Raw genomic sequence first — 18,739 nt, forward strand, 5'->3', positions numbered from 1 at the left:
ATTACAGATGGTTGTGAGCCAATATGTGGTTGCCGGGAATTGAACTCAGGACCTTTGGAAGAGCAGGCAATGCTCTTAACCACTGAGCCATCTCTCCAGCCCTAACAGAAACTTATTGTCTTACAGTTCTAGAGGTCTGAAATCGAGGTGCTGGGTTCTTCGAAGATTGGAGAGGAAGGTGTCTCCTGTCTATTTTTAAAAAATATTTATTTATTATGTATATAATATTCTGTCTGTGTGTATGTCTGCAGGCCAGAAGAGGGCACCAGACCCCATTATAGATGGTTGTGAGCCACCATGTGGTTGCTGGGAATTGAACTCAGGACCTTTGGAAGAGGAGGCAATGCTCTTAACCTCTGAGCCATCTCTCCAGCCCTTCTGTCTATTTTTTACATCCTGGTGATTTGCCTTAAAGCCATCACCTCCTTCCCACAGCTGTTCATATGTTTCCTTTTTAAATTTACTTTAAAAAAAAGTATTTTTGCCCACCATGGTGGTGCACGCCTTTAGCCCCAGCTCTTGAGATCCAGAGGCAGGTGGATTGCTGTGAGTTTGAGGCCAGCCTGGTGTACACAGTGAGTTCCAGGACAGCCCGAGTTACACAAGGAAACACTGTCTCAAGAAATCACACAGAGGCACACACACACAAACCATGCATGTATACACACAATAATCCTCTGTGTGTGTGTGTTGGGGGGGGTAAGGTATATGCAGTCAGAGGACAACATCAGAGTCAGTTCTCTCCTCTGCCTTCACATGAACTCTGAGATATGAACTCAGTCCACCAGGCTTGAAGAACAAGTGTCTTTACCCACTGAGCCATCTTGCTGTCCCAAGTTACACCAGTCATTTGGGGCTAGGCACCCAGCCTGTCCAGGGACTACAAACTGTGTCTACAATAATTTTATTTTTCTTTATTTTTTAATTTTATTTTTCTGTGCATTGGTGTTTTACCTGCATGTATGTCTGTGTGAGGGGGCCGGGTCCCCAAGAACTGAAGTTACAGTTGTGAGCCACCATGTGGGTGCTGGGAACTGAACCTGGGTCCTCTGAAAGAAGAGTCAGTGTGGAGCCATCTCTCCAGCCCCATGATTTCATTTTCTGGTAGTTACAGTCTGGGGACTCGAGGATTAGGCGTTCAACACAGGGAAGACCAGGGCCATAACTCATCCAGCAGAGATAGTCTTAGCATCGGCACAGACACCGCCCTGTTGGTTACTAATGTGCTGATTCTGACTGATGGGAAACCATGAAATCAGAAAGCTGAAGGTTAGGGAGAGGCCCAGTTCTGCTGCAGAGAGTTAAATGTATAGCCCATTAGGGATGCGGAGATAGCGCGGTTGGTAAAGTCCTTGTTGCGCAGGCCTGACCTGACTGCCATGTGTGAGGCTTTGGACTTGATTGCCAGCACTGCCAAAAATAAAATTAAAATGATAACTACCTCAAAATAAGCAACTAATAAATGATTTAGATTAGTAAGTAAAATTGAGAGAATTTATGGAGGGTAAAAGGGTATTTGTCTTGCCTTGGGAAATCTTTTTTTTTTTAATATTTTTATGGTTTATTTAACTTTATTTAAATTTATTGGTGTGAAGTGTCAGATCCCCTGGAACTGATCTTCAGACAGTTGTGAGCTGCCATGTGGGTGCTGGGAATTGAACCTGGGTCCTCTGGAAGAGCAGTCAGTGCTCTTAACCACTGAGCCATCTCTCCAGCCCCTCTTTTTTTTTTAATATTTATTTATTTACTATGTATACAATATTCTGTCTGTATGTCTGCAGGCCAGAAGAGGACACCAGACATCATTACAGATGGTTGTGAGCCACCATGTGGTTGCTGGGAATTGAACTCAGGACCTTTTGAAGAGCAGGCAATGCTCTTAACCACTGAGCCATCTCTCCAGCCCTTGCCTTGGGAAATCTTAAAGTTGTAGTGCCCATGACCTCTGGCCCGAAGCTCCACCCTCTCTGTTCCAGTATTCTATCTCATTGCTGTGTTTCCCAGGGCCCCAGCAAGCTCTAAGGCATCATATAGAAACTTGTTTATGATGCTTATCTGTCTCCTCCCACCAGACTGGGGCAGAGCTCTGTTTTGCTCAGTGAGATCCTCCACACCCAAGGTATTGGCACCTAGCATTTCAATAGTTGAATGAGCAGATGTTCGAGCCTATGGCTTACATTCCCAGGTGGCAGGTCACATGACCTACCTGGGGCAGCTGAAGGCAGGCACACTGGCCATATATGGCCCTATGCATCTGTGGCCACTGACCTGCACGCCAGGCCCTCCTTTGGTCTTGTCTCTGGCCACACTGGCTTTTCTGCCCCCACCAGTGGTCGAACAAGTACACTTTGCTCAGCTAGAGCCTCTCCTGCCTGTCTCTGCCTGGCTAATCCTTAGTTGCCTGTGTCCTTGGCTGGGACCATGTAGAATCCTTCTGTTCAGGCCAGTGCCACTAAACAAGGAACTAGCTCTTGTAGACCAGGCTGGTCTCGAATTCACAGAGATCCGCCTGCCTCTGCCTCCTGAGAGTGCTGGGATTAAAGGCATGTGCTACCACTATCCAGCTGTTTAGACTTTTTTGAAAAAAAAAAACCCTCTGGAGAAAAATTTTCACGTTTAGTTTTGTGGGGTGTGTGTGTTTGTGTGTGTGTGTGTGTGTGTGTGTGTGTGTGTGTGTGTATGGGTGTATTTATGTAGAGACCAGTTTGTGGTGTGTGTGTGAGTATGTGTTCATGTAGAGACCCTGGGTCAACCTTGAGTGTCTTCCTTAATTGTTCTCTAACTTATTCATTGAGACAGGGTCTCTTACTGAACTTGGGGCTGGCTCATTGATTCACCTAGACTTGTTGGCCAATAAAGTACAGAAATTCTCTCTGCCCCTCCCCCTAGTAGAGGATATAGGCATACACTATTGTGTCCAGCTTTTTATTTTTAGGTTTTAATTTATAAAAAATTATTTTATGTGTATGGATGTTTTGGCTGTATGCGTGTCTGTGCACCATGTGAATACTTGCACCTTTATGGAAGCCAACAGAAAGTGCTGGATCTCCTGGACCTGGAGTTATGAGCGGTTGTGAGCTGCCACGCGGGTGCTGGAGATCGAATCTGGGTCTGATGCAAAAGCATCGTGTGCTCTAAAGCTCAAGTCTGTGTTCTGGGTGCTCAAAGAGTTAGGTCCTCATGTTTGCATGATAAGTACTTTACCTCTTGAGCCATCTTCTCAGGCATTTTGTTTGCTTGCTTGCTTGCTCATTTATTTATTTATTTCGTTTGCTTGCTTATTTATTATTTATTTATTCATTTATCTGTCTGTCTGTCTTTCTGTCTCTCTACCCATCCCAGGCAGAGTTTCTTTACTGCCCTAGAATTATCTTTGTGGACTAGGTTGGCCTTGAACTCACAGAGATCCATCCGCTGCCTCTGCCTCTGCCTCCTGAGTGCTGGGATTAAAGGTGTGCACCACCAGCACCTGGCCTTTTAGTTTTTTACAGACAGAGTCTCACTATGTAGCACTGGTTAGCTTGGAATTTGCTACCCAGACCAGGCAGCCCGGCCTTGAGCCTGTTTTGACCCTCCCACCTCTACTTAAATACTCTGTTTTTGCATTCAGTCTTTATAGATAATAAATGACTTTTCATCACCTGGTGTGGTGGAAATTGCTGACTCTCCTGACCTCTGAACTGGAGACTTCGGTACTGCCTTGCCTTCCCTGAGTCCAGCCTCTCTGAGTCACCCTGGAAACTGGTTCTACAGGGGCATACCAGGAGAAACTGTGTGCCTAGGTTTGCAATAATTTATTGGTCCCCTGTTTACCCCGGACTTAGGTTATCCTAGGCTGTCTGTGCAAACAAGGTAGGGAGCCAGTTTGGTCTCCCAGGGCATCTGGCTGTACTGCTCCTCCTCCCAGCAAGACCAGGGCAGATGCTTCTCCAACAAATGATTGCATGACAGACAGCCCTTCCTAGGAACCCAGAGTTACCAAACAGACCACTGAGAAGTGAAACCCAAGCAGGCTGTGAAGAATTCAAAAAAACCACAGACGTGGAGAGAAGTTTCCCCTCTCTACCCAATCATGTTCTTCAATATTTTTAAGTGGGGGTAAAAAAAGTAAGATAGGGTCTCACAGTGTGACTCAAGCCTTCAACTAGAGAGCTTCCTGCCTCAGCTTTCCGAATACTTGGATTACCGGTTTGTACCAACACGCTCAGTTTTGAGATGAGGGAACTGAAACCCAAAGAGGGCAAGTGGTGCATTTAAAGCTGTATAGCACATATTCTCAACGCCAAAGCAAGAAAACAACTGTGTTTTCTGGGCCTGCGTTCCGGGGTTAAATATCAGGAGTTCTGGGTTCAGTCTCTGCTAGCTGTAGGACCAAGGCATAGGAAGAGATGGAAGTAAAAATCACCAGCTTTTACCTGGAAGTGGGCAACATGCACATAGCCAAGGATTCCATTCTTTATCCACTGTAGGAAAATCTCAACATGGGGACTTTGAAAAGTTCTTTGGAGGCTGAGCATGGTGGTACATGCCTGTAATCCTAGCACTTGGAGCTGGAGGCAGGCCAGCCTTGCCTACATAGTGAGTTTGAGGCTAGCTTGTCCCTGCCCCCGACTCTGTTCCCTGCCCCCACCCCAAATGTAAAGCAGGGCTGGAGATTTGGCTCAGCAATTAAAAGCACAGGCTAGTCTTCCAAAGGACCTGGGTTCAGTTCCTGGCCCCCACATAACAGCTTACCATCATCTGTAACCCCAGTTTCAGGGGATCAGATGCTCTCCTGGCTTCTGCCGGCATTGCACACACATTGTGTACAAACATGCATGCAGGCTCCCTCTGTAGCATCCCGGAGATGAGAAAACTTGTGATTACAATGACAGAAGCGGCTCCTTTGGTGCCCGGTGACAGAACACAGCCCCTCAGGATGAAGGCCTGTACACCATTCATTTTGCCAGAACATTCTAAGGCACAGGATCCAAATTTTAGCTTCCCTTCACATATGAAAAGCAGTGCTTTGTTCCTTTACATTGTTCCTGCTGATGCTTTGTTTTTTGAAACAGTCACAAGTGTAGTTCAGTCTGGCTTGGAACTTACTATGTAGCCAAGACTGGCCTCAAACTTAGGATCCTCCTGCCTCAACCTCCTAATTGCTGAAATCAAAAGGGTGTAATATCATGCTCAGCAGTGGTGCTTTACTTTTTTGGGGGAAGGACTGGCTTTATTATTTACTCTTCCAGGAAGGAATACCTTTACAGTGTTGCAAGCTAGTGTTTGAAATTTTGTCAAGTCTTATCTGGTAAAGATGTACTGTGTGTGTGTGTGTGTGTGTGTGTGTGTGTGTGTGTGTGTACACAAAGGTGCCTGTGGGTGCCTGCAGAGGTCAGATCTGCTGGAGCTGGTGTTACAGCTGTGAGTTGTCTGAGTCCAACGCATGTCCTCTGAAAGAGCAGCAACTGCCCTTAGCCACTGAGACCTTTCTCCAGCCCAGTAGTTTTGGAAAATTACATATCCTATGACAAGGCTACTCACATAGTAACTGGCCTGCGTGTGTAGCTCTTCCCTTTGTGATGATAGTGTGTTATGGTTCTGGGACACTCCTATAGTTTTGACTGCTGAGTGCTTTGAACCAAGGTGGTTCTGGCCTCTTTCTGTTCCCACCTCCCACCCTCCACACGCTCCTCCTCCTCCTGCTCCCACCTCCCACCCTACACACCCTCCTCCTCCTCCCACCTCACACCCTCCTCCTCCTGGCTCCCACCCTCCTCCTCCTCCCACCTCACACCCTCCTCCTCCTGGCTCCCACCCTCCTCCTCCTCCCACCTCACACCCTCCTCCTCCTGGCTCCCACCCTCCTCCTCCTCCTGCTCCCACCTCCTACCCTACACACCCTCCTCCTGTTCCCACCTCACACCCTCCTCCTCCTGCTTCTACCTCATGCCCTTTTTTTCTTGGAAATGCAAGGAGAGACTTTCTCTGAAAGTTCCTTATCTTCCTGGAGATCCAACAAGACTCACCTGTCACACGCTTTCCACAACAGTCGCGTTACCCAGGGCAGAGACTGGGGGTAGTGTCACAGACATTGTCACCTGTTCTAATGGCGGCCCCTGAGGGACCTTTTCCGTGCCTCACAAGACAACCTTCCTTGATTGTGTGTTCCCTCACTTCTGCCACACCAAGTATTGTCCCACCATCCTCGGCACACACCCAAAGCTCCATTTCTCTCTGTGGCTCAGGATGCTAGCTAAATCTTAATCATCTAGATTCCTTCGAGGCTTTTACTTATGGGGCTTCTGCTTGGAATCCCATGAGATAATCGTATGGTTTCTCTCTTGTTCATCTGCCTACCATAGATAAATCCTCGAACCTTCAGAAGGTTAAAAAAAAAACAAAACAAAAACAAGAACCTTTCCTCTGAAGTTTGTAGGAAATTGATTTTGAGGGGCTGGCAGATGGCTCAGCAGTGAAGGGTGCCCACTGCCAGAGTTCAGTACCTGGGACACACATAGGTTCCTGTAAGTTGTCCCCTGTCCTTGACACACACATCACGTCATACAGCTTCCCCTGTAAAAATATATCAACAAGCAGAAAACATTTTTAATGTGATTTTGGGATAGTAAAAGGGAATTAGAAAGATGAAAGTATTGGATCTGATAGGGCTGGGGACATACACACCTGTGAGGAGTAAAACCTGTAGGCAACTGGTAGCTTGGTACTCAGATGAACCTTGCAAGGCTGGTGGGTCTGTAAGGAATGGAGGTCAGACCTAACGTGACAGGCTGGACCGGGCTTAGCTCATCACAGAACTCTGACAGGGACCTGGTGATGGCAGAAGCAGGTGGAATACGATGTGTAAATGTCAACTGGAGAGGCAGGCACAGTGTGGGTGCCGGGGCACAGCTCTTACAATAGCCCCAAGAGAGACGTGATAAGCTCTCATTTGAGAGTCATAGAAGCCCAGCTCAGACAGTTAAAACAACTTGCTTGTGCCTTACTCCATTAGACATGTCTGACAACCCCTGCATTGCTAGGAGCAGCACTCTGATAAGACAGAATCAAGAGAAAAATTCAATGCTTTCCAAAGAAGCCATGGAATCAGACATGGTGGTACACATATGTGACTCCAGGACTCTGGAGGGGGAGGCAGGAAGATCAAGAATGAGGCCATCCTCAGCTACATATAAAATTTAAGGCCAGCTTGAACAACATGTGACCCTATCTACAAAATCAAAACAAAGACACACACACACACACACTCTAAAACTAAAGTAAAACAGCTTGTGAATACAGCTTAGTTGGTAGAATGCTTGTTTAACATGCACAAAAGCCCTGGGTTTGAGCCTTAGCATTGTATAACTATGAGCATGGTGTCAAACACCTATCATGCTAGCCCTTGGGAGATGGAAGAAGGAAGAGATCAGTTCAGGGTCAACCTTGACCACAGAGTGAGTTTGAAGCCAACTCACAGAGATCAGCCTGCCTCTGCCTCCCAAGTGATGGGATTAAAGGCATATGCTACCACTGTCGGGTGCTCACCTTGCTTCTTACAGTTGTGTAACTTTAGTATGTTTTTTAAAATTACATTTGTATGTGTGTGTGTGTGTGTTCAGAGAATGTCTTGTGAAGTCAGTTCTCGCTTTCCACCAAGTGGATTCCAGGGATGGAACTCAGGTCCCAGGACTTGGCAGCAAGTGTCTCTACTTTCAGAGTCATCTCCCTGAGTCCCAATATGTAACTTTGTATCGCGCAAAGAAGTTGGACAGGATTTAAAGGAGGGTGATTCCCCTTTTACCTCAAAGAATAGTGAACACATTGACAATAAACATAGCATCCACCCCTCACACGGACCTGGCTGGCTGGCGCTGAGGAAAAAGGAACTTGTATGTTGGTTAAGGAGGATGCTGGGTAAGAAGAGCACAGGCATCCAGAGTAAGATCCAAGCTATTTAAGCTGTGTGTCAGGCCGTGATGCGCATTTTAACCAGAGCGTCTTTTATTGCTGTCCAAATTATTTTATTTATTGGAAAGTTTTAAATTTTCTGTATTGGAGTGGGGCTAGGGGAGGGGCTAGCTGGCGACCTCGTGATGTGTTTTGTGATGGCTTGCTCACAGTGATTTTCGGGATTGGTACCTAAAACATGACTGACCCTAGGTAGACCAGGGGGTCACTTTAGCCATGGGAGTGCAGTGACTCACTTCTCCTCTCTGCTTCTAGTCACATGGCAATGACCAGGCACCTGCTTTGTTCTCTAGGCAACACCCCCCCCCAGCTGTGTGGGCCTGCTTTGCCATTGGCTAATCTCGGTTGTGGCTTCAGAGGTTGTAATGAACTCAGCCTGCTGCTGGAGCTACAAGCCTGTTTCTGGCCCCTGTCTGGTTATGATGGTTTTATAAACTCCTTTCTTTCTTTCTTTCTTTCTTTCTTTCTTTCTTTCTTTCTTTCTTTCTTTTTCTTTGTTGAGATGATTTCTTTATGTATTGCTGGCTGTCCTGGAACTCACTATGTATACCAGACTGGCTTTGAACTCACAGAGATCTGTTTGCCTCTGCCTCCCCAGTGCTGGTATTAAAGGTGTGCACCACCATGCCTAACTGCTTATGAACTCTTCGTTGGATTCTGTGGGTTACTTTCTTGATTTGTTCCTTCTTCCAGGCTCATATTTGTGGGGCTCCTGCTTGGAATCCCATGATATAATCATGTGGCTTTTGTTCTGTTTATCTGCCCACTGTTGGGGTATTTTCACTTTCCCAGATTCCTTTTCAGCGGGATCTCAGAAGCCACAAATCTCAGATCTCTCTACAGCCCTGTATACACACACACACTCATATAGACATATATGTACACACATACATACACTCATGCATATACAAACACACACACACACACACACACACACACACACACACACACAGAGCTCCCTGGCAGAGGCAGGTGGATCTCTGTGAGTTCAAGGTCAGCCTGGTCTATAGAGTGAATTCCAGGACTGAGGACTGTCAGCCAGAGATACACAGAGAGAACTTGTCTTGAAATCCCCCCTCAAAAAAAGAAAAAGAAAAGGAAGGAAGGAAGGAAGGAAAAAGAAAAAGAAAAGAAGAGGAGGAGGAAAAGGCAAAGAGGAAGTGTGCTTGGGAGATGATGTGCCCCTGTATATGGAGGAGATACCACTTATTGGCCATGGATGGCTATCATTTTCAGCAGAACCAGATGTGCTGGTGTGAGTGCTTTTCACAATTGGTAGGTGCGGGTACTGCAGTGAGATCCTCCCAGCCTAAACTGAAGACACCACGTCAGGGAAAAATCCCAGAGTGGCTTCCTCAATCAGGAAGACGGTCCGCTTTTTACCGGTTCCCAGCTGCATTTAGTCCCTCTCAGTCTCCTATTATCTAGGGAGGCACCAAGGGTATCAAAGGGCAGTTTGGGGCCCTCAGTTCCCCCTTCACTGACATATGTTTTTTCATTAAACTCCATAAACAACTGCGAACAAATGCGTCTTAAGAACATCATTTTTTGTGCTGGAGAGATGGCTCAGAGGTTAAGAGCATTGCCTGCTCTTCCAAAGGTCCTGAGTTCAATTCCCAGCAACCACTTGGTAGCTTACAACCATCTGTAACAGGGTCTGGTGCCCTCTTCTGGCCTGCAGGCATACACACAGACCAAAAAAAAAAAAAAAAGAACATCATTTTTCTCTGCTAGCAGGGTGAGGGGTGGACAGCATGAGTTTTTTTTTTTTTCTCAGATCTTGTTATGTACAGAGTATCTGGGAATCTTGCTACAGTGTAGGTACTAATTGAGGTCTGGATTGGGGTTCTAAAACCCCGAGTTTCTAGCAAGTTCCCAGAGGATGCCAAAGCTGTTCTTGGGAAAGGACAATGTGCTTGAGGGGGCTTTAGGCAGCCCTACCTCTCACCAGCTGGCCAAGGCCCCCTGATGTTATTCCACAGATAGAAGGATGGTGGGTGGGAGGAGGGCCCCAAAGTTTTAGGTTTTAGTTAGTCTCCCCCTTTCCCACCCCACGTGGGAGGGCAAGCTACTTCAGGGACCGACAGGGACTGTGCGGGTGCAAGCCTGCAGGCCTGCAAGCCTGGACCCGTGCTGCAGTCTCCACTCTGCTGGAAGCTGCCAGGAGTTGCTCCCTCTCCAGCCTCGGTGTTGTTGTGTGCTCTCTGGAGTCCATCAGACAAATAGCCGAAGGCCCTCTCTCACTCTTTGTTTTTAATTCATAAATGTGAATAATCAACAAGTCTCCCCCAGCTTCATTTGAAGTCTGAAGCCTTGGCTTTGCTGCCAAACTTCACTTCCCCTCGTGCGTCTATGGAAGATGTCATCTTTTCTGGTCTCTCTGTGCCTTTGTTTGTCAGTTGCAAAGGAGAATCAAGAGATCTGGACAAGTCGGGGCAGGAAACGAGCCTGTACACAGAGGCTCTTAGCATAGTTCTTCCTGAAAGATCAGATCAGTCAAGATGGCTGAATTGGTTTGTATTTGTGTGAAGAATCAGATGCATGGGGTGGGGAGGATTGGATATGGCCCTCCGGCCACCTGGAAGCCTGAATTCTAGATTCAAGAATGAGGGGCTAGAGAGATGGCTTAGCTGGTGCAAGCATGAAGACTTCAGTTCAGATCCCCAGTACCATGCAGAAACATGGGCATAGCCATGCTCACCAACATTGGGGTGGTGGTAGGGGGCTCAGACAGGTGAATCACGGGGGCTTGATTGTTCAGCATCATCCTCAGACCTCTGCACTCATGCACAGCCACACACACGTGTGTACACACAGAGGGGACATTCGGAAGTACTAAATGATTGTACGCTTAGAGATGGCAGTTAATTAGAGGGCTGGGGGCAGTACCTCCGACCTGAAGAAGTAAAAAACAAAACGGGATGGGCAATATGCAGGACAGGCCTGGTGTAACTCTTGAGGAACAGGCATTGGAAGGGCGCTGGAACATTATAGCCCTTACACCCCTGAGAACACACAGTAAGAGTGCAGAGGTATGTGGGCATCAGGGGCTGGCCCGGGGGATCTGCATGGCAGAGAGAGATGCCTGGGAGTTTTGGTTGTATAAGGGTGAGGAAGGATCCAGATAGCCTGCCAGACTTCTTTGGGGGACTGAGGGTAGCTGCCATGGGGTGCAGAGGAGGCAAAGTGTTCCCTCCTAGACACACCCTATGACAATAAGGATGGCGCTGCTAATGACAGCCTCTTTTAAGTATCACCATTCATGCTGGGCAGTGGTGGCGCGCTCCTTTAATCCCAGCATTCTGGAGGTCGACGCAGGTGGAGCTCAAGACCAGCCTGGTCTATAGAGTGAGTTCCAGGACAACAAGAGCTACACAGAGAAACCCTGTCTTGAAAACAAAATAAAACAAAAGTATCACCATTCACAAGGGGCTGAAATTAGGTATCTTCATGGGGACATTTCCATTCCATCCAGGTATCACTTAAAAAGCCTACCATATAAGTCATTGCTATAACTATACTGCCATCTGCTTCACCAAGTAAGTTTCGCCCTACTTATTTGAGAGGCAGTTGTTTTGGTTTTTTCCCCCCAACCTGGTGTGAAAGGTGACCTTTGTGATGCTAATGAGATCCTTGAATAGTAGTGATCCCAGTGATCCCAGCGTGGCTCTGAAACACCATCTCTGTCCAGCATTTGCTGTTTGCTCTACTGCCCAGTAAACTATTTGCCCTCCGTTTCCTTTGGGGGCGTAAAGGCTGGGGTGGTATTTCCATGAACCAAGTTGCCATGTTGTTTTTCATCAGTCACCATCAACCTTGGTAGGAAAATCACAGAAAAGAGACAAAGGGCCAATCCCTTGCTCGCTCAATGTGCAGGATGGTTTTATGTCGCCTTGACACAAGCAAATCATTTGAAAGGAGGGAACCTCAATCTAAAAAAAAAAAAAAATGCCTCCATGACCGGGTGGTGGTGCTGCATGCCTTTAATCCCAATACTTAGAGGAGGCAGAGGCAGGTGGATCTCTGAGTTTGAGGCCAGCCTGGTCTACAGACCAAGTTAAAGGAAAGCCAGGGATACACAGAGAAACCCTGTCTTGTAAAACCAAAAAAAAAAGAAAAAAAGAAAGAGAAAGAAAACCAACCAACAAACAAATAAAAAAAAAAGGAAAGAAAATCCCTCCATGAGATCAGATGCGGGCTACATTTTCTTAATTAGTGATTGATGGGGGAGTGCCCAGTCTATGGTGGTGCCATCCCTGGGCTGGTGATCCTGGGTTCTATAAGAAAGTGGACCGAAGCTGGGCGGTGGTGGTGCACGCCTTTAATCCCAGCACTCGGGAGGCAGAGGCAGGCGGATCTCTGTGAGTTCGAGGCCAGCCTGGTCTACAAGAGCTAGTTCCAGGACAGGAACCAAAAAGCTACGGAGAAACCCTGTCTCGAAAAATCAAAAAAGAAAAAAAAAAAAAGAAAGTGGACCGAACAAGTCAGCAAGCAGCACTCCTCCATGGACACCATTGCTCCTGCTTGAGTTCCCGTCCTGACTTCCTCCAGTGATGACCGGTGCTGTGGGAGTGTAAGCCAAATGAACCCTTTCCTCCCCAAGTTTCTTTAGTCATGGTATTTCATCACAACAATAAGTAACCCTAAGACACTCGGTAAAAATCCCTTTACAGGTCAAGTGGTTGCTGAGATTTGTCTTGTCTGCAGGCCCGCACTGGCAGGAAGTGACCAGCTGTGTCCAGTATGTGGGGGTTGAGGTGGTGTAGGGGAGTGGGAGTCTTGATTTGAAGCAATGTTCCTTCTTGAGCCTCTTGAATGCTGGGGTTACAGGAGTGAACCACCACACCAGGTTCAAGTTATTTTTATGTGTAAATATGTGTGTGTGTGTGTGTTTGCCAAGTGTCTATGAATGCTCTCAGAGGCCAGAGGAGAATGTCAGACCCTGTGGATCTGGAGTTATAGGCACTTGGGAGCTGTTTCATGTGGGTGCTGGGAACCAAACTCTCTGAGCCCTCCCTTTCCAGTCCCTTCAAGCCACCCTTCTAAATAACAAGCTTTTCAGGCCCATAATTTCAAAACTCAGGAGCCTGAGGCAGAAAGATTGGTTCAAGTTCAAGACCAGTTCATAGCTTTCACAACAGAGTAAGACCCCAGCCTCAAACAAACGCTAATCATTCCCCAAACTGCTGAGCATAGTGTCTTGTCCCATGCCTGTAATCTCAACATTTGGGAGGTGGAGGCAGGAAGATTGAGAGTTCTTTTACCCTCAGATAGATGACCAGTTTGAGGCCAGCATATGAGAACTTGTTTCAAAACAAAGAATTGGGAGGGAGATGTCATCCTAGCTACTTGGGAGGCTGTGCTGAGGCAGGATGATACCTAGATCAAAACCTTGCCTGCCCTACAGAGGGAATTCAAGGCCAGCCTATGCAACTTAGTAAAATCTTGCATCATAAAACAACAAGGATATAAGACAAATAAATAAAGGGTAGCCTGAAGAAGAAATTAGAGACCAACAGGGCCAGTCTTCTGTTCTAGGAGAGATCCCCAGACATCCTATCCGGCGCACATACAGCCCCTACCCGGCCAGCAGGCGGCGCGCACGCGCTATAGGGCGGAGTGCGGAGCCCGCTCCGCGCAGCGTCGGACGTGCGCGCATCCTAGAACGGCGAGGCCGCGCACGCCCGGGGCTCCCTAAGGCGGGTGGGTACCCCAAGGCCATTTCCGGGAGGGGCGGGGCCGGCGGAGGCGCACCTCCAATCTCTGCGGCGGCAGCGGAAGGGGGAACTCGGATCCGGCGGCTGGCGGCTCAGTCGCTTGCAGAGCGGAGGCGCGCGAGGTGTCCGGCTGCAAGGCTGAGCCTCTGCCGGGAAGAAGGCGCGGGACCTCGGCCTGAGGAGGTGGAGCCGCTGTGGCGGGCCGGTCGGGGCTGAGGCTGAGGGGAGCCAGGCCGGGCAAAGGGAAGAGGAGTGAAGGGGAGGGGGGGCGAGCTTAGAGGAGCAGGGGCGAGCCTAGAGGAGCAGGGGCGAGCTGAGGGGGCGCGAGCCTAGATGAGCAGGGGAGAGCCGAGGGGGGCCGAGGGGGAGCCGAGCTGAGGGGTAGCGGGGCCCAGGCTGAAGGGGAGCGGGGCTGAGGCGAGCAGGGCCGGGGCTGAAGGGGTGCTGAGCTAAGGGCGGGAGTTGGAGGCCCGGGCTGAGCGGTGGCGCGGAGAGTCGGGGCGCCGAGCTCGGGCTGCGGCTGGGCGGGGAGGCAGAGCGGGCGAGGAGCAGCCGGAGATCTAGCTGGCCGTGGGACCGTGGGACCGTGGGACTGTGGGACTGTGGGCCCGGGGACGGAGCTGTCTCGAGTCCCAGCCTGGGAAGGGGCGTGTCCCCCTCGTGGACTCCTCTGCTGGGTTTTTCAGGTTCGGCCGGCCGGAGTGTTGATAAGGCAGGCAGTGAAATCCCGAGCCTTCCAAGGAGCTAGGGAGGCAGCTGATCCAGCAGTGTGGCGACGCCTTTTCGTCTTAGAGTAAACAGATGTGTTTCCCCTTTTCAGACGCTGAAAAAGAGGAGTCCTGGGAAGACTCCTGCGGAGGAAGATGCCCAGTACCGACCTTCTAAAGTTGGTGAGTCCGACTTAGGAGAGAGACCCTTGGTCCCTAACTCTTAGAAGGATCTGAGTCATGTGGCGATTTCACCTCTAACGTTTGATTTTGGTAAAAGCTGAGCATCTCTACCCCCTTTTTAAAAACCGGAGTTAAAATGATCAGGATGAATATCTCGCGGAATGTAGTATATGCAGAATTTACAAGGTCCTGGAGAATCCTTTCTAAATTCACTGCAGACGGCTTGCAGCTTTTCCTGCTGTCGCAATTAGAGCAATTGCTTTTGTTTTGTTTCTGAAACAGTGTCTGGCAGTGTATCCCCGGGTGGTCTGGAACTCAGCAGAAATCCTTGGCCTCGAACTTTTAGTCATTTTTCTTCACTTTATCTCCTAGTGCTGGGACTTTTGTTTATTTAGGCTTTTGCTTGGTTGGTTTTTGGAGACAGGGTCTTATGGGTAGTCCTGGCTGGGCTGTATCTTGCTGTGTAGAGCAGGCTGGCCTGTAATTCCAAGAGATTTGCCTGTCTCTGCTTCTTGAGTGCTGGGATTAAACAAAGGATTTAATCTGCCAGTTTGTTTTCCAGGCAGAATCTCTCCTAGTAGCCTAGGATGGCCTTGAACTTACTTAACAGTCCTCCACTTTCAGGCTCTTGCTGGGCCCTTTTTGAGATAGTATTTCAGTAAGTAGACAAGACTGTCTCTGAACTCCTCATATAGCTGGAGCTGGCCTTGAACTCTGTAGTTCAGAGGAGAGACGGGAGTGCTTGCTTTGTCTCCCGAACCTAATTAAAAGTTCATCTAAAATAGGTTCTTATCTCAGATTTAATGAGTTTTCAGTAGGTAATTTCTAAAGTAGCATTTAGAAATGTTGGGAACTTTTCAGGATCCCAGGACTCGAGTTCAAGATCATCCTGGTCTCCTAGAGCTAGTTCCAGGACAGGCTCCAAAGCTGCAGAGAAACAAACAACAACAAAAAAATGTTGAGAGTCTCGCCATCCCCCTTCACCTTCTCCCTCCTGGCAGCAATTATTACAGAGACACTTGCTGCTGGCTTATTGGATAGTTAATGGAGAATGGCTCCTAACAATGGGCAGTTTCTTTTCTTTCCTCTGATCTATCTGGATATGTATGTAAATGATGAATTCCCATACAGAAATAGAATATTCATGTAAGGACTTGTGCGGGGATTAATGAACTTCTTTGTCTGAGCAGGACTTGCATTTATTTACTCTATTTGGAATCCTTTTTGTTCTGAGTTATTTCTTCAGCTGTCCTTGTACCCCTTGATGACTTCCTGATACTCTAGGATGGGGATTCTGTTCTCCTAGTTGCAATAAGGGAATTGACGTAGGTATCAATGATCTTGGCACGTCATTTTCTGAAGATTCCATAGAGATTACATAAAATGCTTTCATCAGAGAAGTTGTCATTCTTAGCTGTAGTGTGTTGTTACTTGGGGCAGAATGGTTTTTATTATGATCTGAGTTCAAGGTTCTCTTTCTACTTTTTATGATAGATAAAAACCGACGCTTTGACTGGGAAGAAAGGGCCTAAAAAAGTGAGAAAAAACAAAAAACCCCAAAAATTTTAGTACAGGAAAATGCCTCAGAATCTCAAAAAAAAGTCTCTATGTGTGTATGTGTGTGTGTTGGCTTCAGGGTCTTACATGCTAGGCCCGTGTTTTATTTCAGTTCTCATCGCTTATTTATTTACTTATTTATTTATTTAGTGCCAGGTTCTCACTAAATGCCTCAGTCAGTCTATGAACTAAGAATCCTCTGGCTCACCAGGTTCTGACTAAAAACAATCTTGGGCAGTGGTGGCTCATGCCTTTAATCTCAGCACTCCAGGGCAGAGGCAGGCGGATCTCTGTGAGTTCGAGGCCAGCCTGGTCTACAAAGGCTAATTCCAGGACAGGCTTCAAAGCTACAGAGAAACCCTGTCTTGAAAAACAAAAAAAGAAACAAAAAAATGTAGACAACTCACATCAAGAATGTATTAGAAGGGCTGGAGAGATGGCTCAGCAGTTAAGAGCACTGGCTGCTTTTCCAGAGGACCCAGGTTCAATTCCCAGCACCCACTGTCTATATAACTACAGTTCCAGGGGATCTGATACCCTCACATAGACATACATGCAGGCCAAACACTAATGTACATAAAATATAAAGAAATAATTCTTTAGAAGAAGCAATGTATTATATACAGAAAGAGATGGTCTACATACTTACTAAATTTTTACCACAAACTCTGAAAAATGTTCTGGCGCCCTTTAATAAACGGAAAACTAGACTTTTCCTGACTTCCACAGTAGTTGAGTGGCAGAGTTGTTTTACCACCAGTGAAATCATTTCAGAAGACCCCCCCGTCCCTTTTAACTTTGTAAAACCACCTTTGGGACATGTGTCTGGGAGGTAGAGGGTTGTTGATCATTGTGGCTGACCTCAGAGGGTTTGGGAAGACCAGAAATTGGAATTATTTGGGGGGCACTTTGGGAATGCATGTGGGGAGAAGATTCTTGTCTCCTGTGATCTTTCTTGAAAGTCCCTGATGTATTATAAAATCTTGTTTGTTTTTCTTTATGTAGCAGTTACGGCATTGGAGTTTTGAACTTTGTGCCTATTATAAGTGTAATGTTAAAGTGTTTGAAGAGCCTTAAAGAGTAATTAGTATAAAGCGGATGTCTAGTGACAGCACTGAACCACTGTGTGAACAGTGTGTTGGAGAGGAAAGAGGAAGATCACCTAGAGTCCACCTGTAAACAAGGAGCTTGAGTTCTGTGTGTTCCTGCCTTCAGTTTTGTCTGTCTGGTTTGGGTGGTTTGCCTGTCTTTTTTCCACTTGGTCACGCCTTGGGACTGTAACACTTTCCATCTATGTCTGTGGGAGAACAAAGGAGCATGCTTCTCTACGGAGAATATCTCAAGAGGGAACTCGATTTAGGCAGTTTCCTAGCAGCCTTTCTTCACTCAGGCAGCGCTTTCATCTGTACTCAGTTGTCGTTCCATCTAATGGTGTCACTTTGTAAGTTGTCAAATACAGTTCTAAAGGAAAATTGAATTCATAAAGCCAGGTAATAGGTGGTTTTTTTTTTTCTTGCCCAGAGCTGAAGAAAAAGTTTGTAGATATTCTATATAAAACAAACTTACCTTATTTTGACGGTAATTTTTTTTTCTCCCGATTCAGGGTTTCTCTGTGTAGTTCCCAGCTATCCTGGAACTCACTTTGTAGACCAGGCTGGCCTTGAACTAAAAAAGATCCATGTGCCTCTACATCCCGGCTACTGGATTTGAAGGCAAAGTGCCGCCACTGCCCAGCTGGTAATTATTTATTTGGATAAGTTCTTAACCTAGGTAGTTTTGCTTCCGAGAGACTTTTGACCATCTTGGAAAACACTTCTTGGCTACTAGCATCTTCTAGATAAAAACCAGGAAAAAAAATCAAGCATCCAGTAATGACCATGGCCTCCCCAGTCTGTAACAGGGATGTGTTATAGAATGTCTGCAGTCCTGAGGTTGAGAACCCAGTCGGAGGTCTCTAATATGGCTGTTTATCTGCAGGCTTGATTTTCCTGTGAGTAGAGAAATGAGCCTCTTGCAGTGTTATTTCAATTATTTTGCCCTGTTATCTTGATATATCTGGATGAATCTATAGTGTGATCATCTATAGGAGAACGAAAATCTTGGAGCTGGAGAGATGACTTTGGTAGTCAAGAGCACTGGCTATTCCTGCAGAATACCCAGGTTTGATTCCCACAGGTGGCTAACAACTATAATTCCAATTCTAGGGGATTCAGTGTCTTCTGGCTTCTTCCGAACCATGCACACAGGTGGTACACAGACACACATGAGGGCAAAATACCATTTTTTTGATTGGTTGATTGTCTAAAGAGCACCAGAAAAACCACATCAATCCATTGAACATCATGTTCGAAAGGAAAAAAAATCAAATCTTTCCCAGTCTTTGAACTTGTTCCATGACCTTTGACTCTTAAAAAATTATTTTAAATATTTATTTTATGCGTATGGATATTTCGCTTGTAATATGTGTATGTAGTGCCACAGAGGCCAGAAGAAGGCATCAGATCCCCTGTAACTGGAGTTACAGACCTTTGTGAGTCACCATGTGGGTGCTGGTAATTGAACCTGGGTTATCTGGACTCGACCAGTGCTATTCACTACTGAGTGAGCCCTTTTGCCGCAACCTTT

The 18,739-nt window shown here is 47.0% G+C and overlaps 1 protein-coding gene across 1 annotated transcript in view; it reads left to right on the plus strand.

The window, feature by feature from the left end:
• The first annotated feature begins 13,620 nt into the window (after positions 1 to 13,620).
• The window catches only part of Sgpl1 (sphingosine-1-phosphate lyase 1), a 48,463-nt gene continuing 43,344 nt past the window's right edge, over positions 13,621 to 18,739 (plus strand). Inside the window, exons 1-2 of the mRNA XM_075980175.1 lie at positions 13,621 to 13,850; positions 14,488 to 14,557. Of these exons, the coding sequence (XP_075836290.1) occupies positions 14,531 to 14,557 (27 nt within the window). The 5' untranslated portion in view covers positions 13,621 to 13,850; positions 14,488 to 14,530. The remainder of the gene's footprint in view (positions 13,851 to 14,487; positions 14,558 to 18,739) is intronic.

The sequence above is a fragment of the Microtus pennsylvanicus genome, chromosome 7, assembly GCF_037038515.1.
Source record: "Microtus pennsylvanicus isolate mMicPen1 chromosome 7, mMicPen1.hap1, whole genome shotgun sequence".
Lineage (NCBI taxonomy): Eukaryota > Metazoa > Chordata > Mammalia > Rodentia > Cricetidae > Microtus > Microtus pennsylvanicus.